Here is an 8,261-nt window from a genome sequence, read left to right as displayed (position 1 = left end):
ACTTCCCTTGCCTTTCTTTTGATGTCTATATGGTTCATTAAAAAACAAAAAACTGAATGCATTAGTGCAAAATCATTATTGCAACCTTCTCAAGAGCACACAAATATATAAATCAGCAGCAGTTTCAAGTATGACTAATAACTTTGCACATTTCTAAACTGATCACAACAGAACTGCCATTCAATGAGTGCAAAGGAGAACTGAAAATATATGGGAAATGGGCTGATGCCATCACCATTATCTGAAAACAAACATTGAGTTATTAGCTTGGCAATACTAGGAAGCGCAACTAGGAGATATTGTGAACTAAAAACAGCCTATTTAGATGTCGTAATCTAGTAGTTTATATGTTTTCAATAAAATGGGTACTGACAGCATCATACAACTCAAAAATTAATAACGTGGTGTGGTGAGTGCAAAAAAAAAAAGAAAAAAAGTCAACATGCATGGAGAGGTATGAACTAGCCTCCACTGTATGGCATACTGTACTGAATATGCAAGTGTACTGCGCCCCTTGTTTCCTTTTGAGGGAACGCAAGTGTTGAGGATCAAGTGGCTTTTATTTTAAGCAGCACAAAGCGTACAGAACAACTGAGTTCAGAGCATTCTGTTGCGTTTATGGGTTGGGGAGTCTGTGATGACGTCGGCGCATTGGACCGAGGTCCGCTTCCTGGTGCCTGCGCTGCCCAGGTGGAGGGCCATTTCCTCCGATATGAAAGTGTTCAAGTCCACGTCGTGCAGTCCGTTCCTTCTGCGCCCTGCATTCGAGCTGCCGCTGACATGAGTCGGAGAGCCAGGAGTGCTTGAGCGGACGCTGATGCTGGCCATCGCTCCACTTAGACCTGGACCCAAAGATGAGAGATGCTTTCAGGTTTCATCAGGTGCACCATTTCACACTTTAAAAACACTGAGCAACTCAGTGTCAACAATATTTGCAAACCAGGAATAATGAAACATCTTGAGGATGTGGTGGGCTTAGCTGGCTGTGATTTTACAAAAACCTCTACATAGCATGTGGTAACAACTTAAGGTAAAGTGAACGCAACTTCATGTTTCCAGAGCATTGCAGTGATGCTATGTTCGTAGAGGTATGATGCATGTTATTCTGCGCTTGAAAATAAACCTAAAAGGTCCTTTCATCCAGATATCTAGCTCTAAAAAAATACTAAGGATCGTACAGGCATTCAGTGCATGTACTTGAACCATGTGAGTGACAGAAGAGAAAATTATCTTTTGAATGTCTGCCAGCCTGTACAAATAATAATTTAAAAACATGTATGTTAAATTAACAAATAATATACACATATCATGTCCCCTACCCACCCCCCCAAAAAAAAAATTACTCTAAAACAAGAGCATTAAACACTCAATGAAATAAATAACATATTACTACAATTAATTAAGAAATAATAATAATACTGTTATTAATACTTAAACGTGTTTTTTCCCCCAGGTATTATTTATATACTTATATTTATTTGTGTGTGTATATGTGTGTATGTATATATTTGTGTATGTGTGTGTGTGTTTTTGTGACATATGAGGACACAAATTTGTATAATGACATGGGTATGACATACCGTAGGTATTACAAGGAGACGGTGCATTATGAGGACATTTCCCCATGTCCCTATTTTTCAAAAGGCTCATAAATCATACAGAATGAGTTTTTTTTTGAGAAAGTAAAAATGCAGAATGTTTCCTGTAAGGTGTAGGGTTGATGTAGGGCGATAGAAAATACGGTTTGTACAGTATAAAAACCATTACGCCTATGGAATGTGCCCGCAATTCACAAAAACAAACGGGTGTGTGTGTTTGTATAAATATATGTATATGTATATGTATGTGTGTGTGTGTGTGTGTGTGTAAAATATATACCATTATATAGTATCCAATAGAGGAGAAAATAAATCATTGTATATCGAGCTTATACTATTGCATTTTTAAAAAAACACCATATGTAAACTACAAAGTGCAGCTGCTGAATGTTAAGACAAATATGTGCACTGATATACACAATCATGTTCAGTCAGCTGTATCTTAACCATGAGCGGGCAGTAATATTTACCATGTAGTGCTATGGCCTCACAGAAGGGCTGTAAATCAGTCTCTACAGATGATACTGTGTCTGATGAAGGTGGTCGGTTAGGAGTCAGTTTGGGGGCTGCTCTAGAAGTCCTTGGTGGTGGCGCTTTACCACATAGGAAACTTATCAAATCCTCCCTTCGTATAGTTCTCCTTCGCTTTTTTACCCAGGCCAAAACATCTTTATTACGTCGCTGATGACCAATCTGGATTCCTAAGTCAAAGCTCCTCTTGTGTGCATCAACGCTCTCTGTTGAACAGATCACAGTCAGAAGTAATTATGTATTTCATCAACAGTGCTGGGCTCTAGATATGTGCAAACTCAAATATGTAATAATGCGTTACCTTTGTAAAGATTAGTCACTGCTGTTGCAGCGTTCTGAAATGGAGACCACAACGACAGTCCTTGCTGATGACAGACTCGATCTGCAAGACAGGAGTAAAATCAGGGAGACGCTCACATGACATTAGACAAGACAGCAGAGATGACTAAAATAGGTCCAAAAAAGCATTCAGATAGGATTTCTATTGTTAACCTTTACACTATTAGGAAACGCATAGAAAATACTTTTTCGAACTGTGTAGACAAAACATGTTGAACTTGAATTGGTTTTGCAATGGATTAAACCATGTCAACGCTATTTACAAAGACTCATTAAGTGCCTAAGCATAAAAGAGCTAATTTATTGCTTAAATAAGAAGCACTCACCATTTTACACATTTGCACATCGGCATGCCAAGATACATTTATAAAGATAGTTCACCGGTCTAGGTCATCATTCACTTCTATTTTATGGAAAAGGATGCAATGAAAGTGAACGGTAAGTGAGGCTGTCAATACCTAACATTCTTTTGAGTTCCACAAAGAATATTCATACAGGTTCGAAACAACATTAGTTAGCAAACGAGAGAATATTCATTAACGAGCATATTCATTGTTTTTAGTGGAAAGGAGAAAAACAATAACAAATAATAATTTGTATGCCCCCCTCCCCCCTATCTATCTAATAGATAGATATGTATTTGTTTAATGGGCATAGTCTTTTTAAAAATATGTATATTTTTGAATGCCTGGAGGAAAAGTCGGTGAGTGTGTGTGTGTGCATACGTATATGTGTGTGTACCTGTTTTTCTATTCAGGTGGGGACTTAAACCAGAATACACACAGACTCATGGGGACTCGTGTCACGGTGGGGACCTATATTGAAGTCCCCACAGGTAAACAAGCTAATAAATCACACAGAATTAAGTTTTTTGAAAATCTAAAAATTCAGAAAGTTTCCTGTAAGGGGTAGGTTTAGGTGTAGGGCAATAGAATATACAGTCTGTACAGTAGAAAAAGCATAAGGCCTATGGAGAGTCCCCACAAGGATAGCAAACCAGACGACACACACACACATTTTATATTAGGCTAATACTATTGCATTTTAAACAAACAATAATAACCACCACATCACTAAATGTTTAGACAAATAACATGCGCAATAATTTTTGGGTTAACCAACTATCCCTTTAAGAGCGAGTTCAAATATTCAATATGTTAACCAGAAATGCCTGTGTCAAACCCTAGTGTCCTACATGGACAATATATTAGGGTAACATAGGTGCGTTCGAACATGCCTCTTTTGCACAATGGTAGGCAGTTAAGTACACTTGGTTTTGAAACACAGTCACAATAGGACATAAGCTATCTCACTAACCGGCAGAGCTTTACGTCAAAGTTTGTAATTTTATAAGCCTATAAAACACAAATGTGTTCCACTTAAAAATAAGCTTTGCCAGTACAGACAGTTTAACCGAGAGGAACAAAAAAACTCATGTTAAGTGGCTAACTAGCCGGCTAGCCGGTTAGCAAGGCCACTATAACAACGAACAAACTGTCAAACACAGCCAGACCGGCGCAGCTAAAGCTAATTCACATTCACACGGTGAAAAACAAACATAAAACGCTGTTTTTGTCACTTTAGTGGCCAAATGAGACCGGTATGGGCTTTTAGGTCGTAAAGTGTGGTTCGTTCCAGAAATAACGGGTTTACGCGATATTTTTTTCTAGAGCGAACGGTTTCTTTAGCCGAGCAGCTGGAAGTCGGAGGGCCGCTGATGGGGTCTCTTTCTCTGCGCACAGACCTTTATAAAGTTGCGCCACCGCCGTAGCGGAATTCTGGAAGAGGTGCCAGAGTTTCTCCTGGTTCTGGTCCACCTCCTCCTCGCTCGGCCCTTCCCTCTCGGCCTCCGCGAGGCACTGGCGCTCCCATTTGGAGAACCAGTGCTCGGGTCCGTGTTCGTGGATCTCCGCTTCGCTCTCCTCCTTCTTCTCCTCCATGATGAATACTGAGAAACTTCGGTGAACTTCTGCTCGTTTTCTGAGTGGTTTCCTGCTCTCGTGGGTTGATTAGTGTTCTTGAAATCACACACCACCAGATAAGCGTCGGTTAATATCCTTAGTTCTGGATCTGCGGGTTTGAATTAAAACGAAATGAGGTGAAATGTTTTGTCTTTTGTGACGCCGAAACCTTATTACCCCGGACTGTAGCGTAGCAGTCTACCCCGGTTGGAGGGTCGCTTTTGCCTTGCGCAGTTTCAGACATTCCTTAAAGTGGGCGGATCTGGTTTAAAACACGCCCGTTTTGTTTTGCGCATGGCCGGATCAACGCTGTTGCTCTCAGAAAAAGTCGCACACTAAATAGTTCGCCTAATGTACTGTATGCCGTGTACATTTACATGCTAAGGTTAGCTTTTTTAACGTACACGTTTAGTTACGTTTATATATATTTTTGTAGCGTTTGTATTTTTCCCTGTAGATGATTTTCAAACCCATATAATTTAATCTTCCTGCCATGTTTTGAACCCAAACAAAAGAAAATGTTTGTAGTATAAATATTGACCTAAAGATTTAAACCGCAATCTTCATTTTCCTTTATTTGTTTATAACTTTTAGCAGCTCATAGCCAGTGATGGGCAGTATAATATGTATTTGAAATACAGAATACTATTTTGTATTTAAATACCTTTGAAAAAAAATCAAATGTATTTTGTATTTAAATACATTTAATCTTAGTATTTTTGTATTTTCAAAATACATAAAATACTTTTTGCCAATCAACCTCTTTATTAGACTGCTGGTATCAACTAGTTCAGACATGCCACTTTGGGGGAAGTCGTGGCCTAATGGTTAGAGAGTCGGACTCGTAATCCAAAGGATCCGAGTCTCGGGCCGGCAGGGATTGTAGGTGGGGGGAGTGACTGTCCAGCGCTCTCTCCACCTCAATACCATGACTAAGGTGCCCTTGAGCAAGGCACCGATCCCCCAACTGCTCCCCGGGCGCCGCAGCATAAATGGCTGCCCACTGCTCCGGGTGTGTGTTCACTGCTGTGTGTGTGCACGTTGGATGGGTTAAATGCAGAGCACAAATTCCGAGTATGGGTCACCATACTTGGCTGTATGTCACTTCACTTTCACTTCACTTCACTTTCACTTTCATCCATGTGAGCTGCAGCTGCACGACTCCATCTAGAATTGGGTAATGAAATTTCCTGGATTCCTGTAAGGAAATAAGGAATAATACTGCCTCCTACTTCCAATTTCAGAAGTCCTGATTACAAGCTTGTCACATTCAAGTGCTTTGCTGTTGGACTGAATATGAATCGTGGAGGTTTGAAGCCAAAATCGTAGATATTCAAGATATTTAATTTTCCCATCCCATTCGTTGACAACTATATAAACATTCACAGTGCTATCTTTATAGTTAGCTTGTTGACAATTCTGGATTTTCAGTCAAATACATGCTGTTTTGCTGTGTATAAACCATACAAAATGCTTGAAATGGTTATTGCACTACTATGTGCATGACTTTAACATTAAAACAAGGTGATCTTGATTCTGTGAGGAAAAAAAGCATACCTGTCCCAGCAGCAAATGTTTTCCCCTCCACCATATTTAAAGGTTATGGCCTGGACAACTCAGAAACTTGGGTATAAAAATTATAGTAGAAAGAAAGTAGAAAATATGACAACAGCATTCATGTCCAATTTCCAACTAGAAAAGTCATATATACAAAAAAATAATAATCTGGATAGCCTGTGAAGGCAGCATAAGATAAGGTAAGGATGTCATGGTCATTTGTACTTGGAACACCATTCAGATTTGCATTTAGTTAGCAATAGCATGAAGGGGAAAAAAGGAGCGCTAGCAAGGGGTACATAGCATTAGCACTAGTCAGTCTTGATATTTTTGGTCAGATTTTGTTTTTTATCAACTAGCTAGTCAAATGTGTTCATTAAACTTTAAGCATTACTGCTTGCTAGCGATATGACAATATAAATGTTGGCGATGATATATAGTGTAAATCGATTGAACTTTTTCTATGTCATTTATATATTGTTGTGTTATGCAAACATATTTGTGGAGCTTTTAGTGGGCAGGAGGTATTGACAAGTCAGAGCGATGAAGTATGTATTTTGTGTATTTTCAAAATACTGTATTTGTGTTTAAATACATTTTCTCACACAGTATTTTGTATTTGTATTTAAATAAATTTTTCCACACAGTATTTTGTATTTTTATTTTAAATACATTTTGATGTATTTGTGCCCATCTCGGCCCAAAATAGCTGGTCTTTTGATCAGATACTGTAACTATCTACCTGTTGTTAGATAGGCCTATACAAGCACACAAGTGAATGCACACACATGGGCTACACAAAATTATTTTCATTGACAAATCATGAACAATAGGCTATCCCTTTTACCGGGTATATCTGACCCACATGCATTTTTGTAAGTAAAGTTAACAATGCATGCTTGGCTGGAAACTCAAAGAATGCAGACGAGTTCTGCTTAGATACATTTGTTGAGTGATGTGAGAAATTTGCTCAAACAAGGTTGGTATAGAAAGCATGCTAAAAGCAATGGTAAGTAAATCTAAATGCCATTGAAAAATAGCAATACACCAATATTCAAAATACCACATTATATGAATAGAATTCTTGGTGCTAGGTCACTAAGGTGACCTATGGGTTTGCCTCCCAGGAAAAATATAGAATTATAAAATATACATGCATAAATTTTGTAAAGTAACTATTAAAGAAAATCTCATCCGATTTCATATGGAAAACTTCTTATAGGGTTGCACAAATTCTTATTGAACAAAACTATCCACTGTCGAGTTTTGACTTGCAGTGTACGTACACATGGTTAAATAAGGCAATAAGATGCAATGTGTAAAGATAATGCAATGTGGAGGCAGCTGTCAACTTTACAATTTACATTTCCACCCTTTGGTTTGCATTTATGCTGAACCAACAAGATTACAAATGCTATCACAGTGGTAGATGCAACATCTGTCCAATCTTTAATCAGTTTGCATTGATGTAGAAAATAGAATATGAAATGAATGCAAAGACACTGAAAGCACTGGGGCTCCAGGTGTGAAACAATTGCAATAATGCACAGTCACCCCTGAGGAATTACTATGAGCTTTTATTGTGAAAGTAATTTTGTCCTCTTTTATACAAAAGGCACTTCACTGCATTAAAAGTAAATCAATGAATCATAATGAGATTGTTCACTTGATGTGGTTTTGGCTAAAAATAAAAGGCTAAAATGGTATTTGGCTGAGATAAATGTTAATTTGAAACAGAACACAAACATCTTGTTCATGCTGATGTATTAACAATATTTTTGTCGAATATCAGATTAGTTGCAGTTTAATTAATTTTCAAAACATGCATGACTATTTATTACCTAATGCAGACAAGGCCCAGCTGCTTCTCCTCCTCAATAATTTTGCGTAATTTAATTCACCCCCCAAACCCCCTCACACACACCTCCTATACTGACTTACTAATGCTGTAGACTCTTCTTAGTCAGCAAAAAGCTGACTGAAAATATACACAACGGTCACGCCAGAGAATAAGCTATGGTCAAATCTATCAGATACAAAAATAATGCTGAATATTTATTACAATAAATATGGATAAATCCAGCATCGACATCAATGAATGGATGAGGCTTCCAACTGATCTTGAGCTTCATCTATTGAATGCGGTCACAAAACAATAAATCTTTACTGTGTTGACAATGTATTTTGCATAATGCACATTATTAAATGCAGCAGCAGCAATAAATCATGTAGCTAAAATAAGGGAAATAATCTCAAACTATTCCTTTACAATTAC

The 8,261-nt window shown here is 38.0% G+C and overlaps 1 protein-coding gene across 1 annotated transcript in view; it reads right to left on the bottom strand.

Annotated features, from left to right (window-relative positions):
• The window catches only part of hapstr1a (HUWE1 associated protein modifying stress responses a), a 5,636-nt gene extending 944 nt beyond the window's left edge, over positions 1-4,692 (bottom strand). The window contains exons 1-4 of the mRNA XM_058771756.1: positions 4,213-4,692; positions 2,431-2,511; positions 2,069-2,335; positions 1-842 (exon numbers count right to left, since the gene is read on the bottom strand). The exon at positions 1-842 is cut by the window's left edge and continues 944 nt beyond it. Coding sequence (XP_058627739.1) covers positions 598-842; positions 2,069-2,335; positions 2,431-2,511; positions 4,213-4,408 — 789 coding nt within the window. The 5' untranslated portion in view covers positions 4,409-4,692 and the 3' untranslated portion in view covers positions 1-597. The remainder of the gene's footprint in view (positions 843-2,068; positions 2,336-2,430; positions 2,512-4,212) is intronic.
• Between the last annotated feature and the right edge of the window lie 3,569 nt (positions 4,693-8,261).

This window comes from Onychostoma macrolepis, chromosome 03 (assembly GCF_012432095.1).
Source record: "Onychostoma macrolepis isolate SWU-2019 chromosome 03, ASM1243209v1, whole genome shotgun sequence".
In the NCBI taxonomy this organism is placed as follows: domain Eukaryota; kingdom Metazoa; phylum Chordata; class Actinopteri; order Cypriniformes; family Cyprinidae; genus Onychostoma; species Onychostoma macrolepis.
Note: the sequence above shows the minus strand (reverse complement) of the source record. Positions and strands in the feature narration are given on the sequence as shown.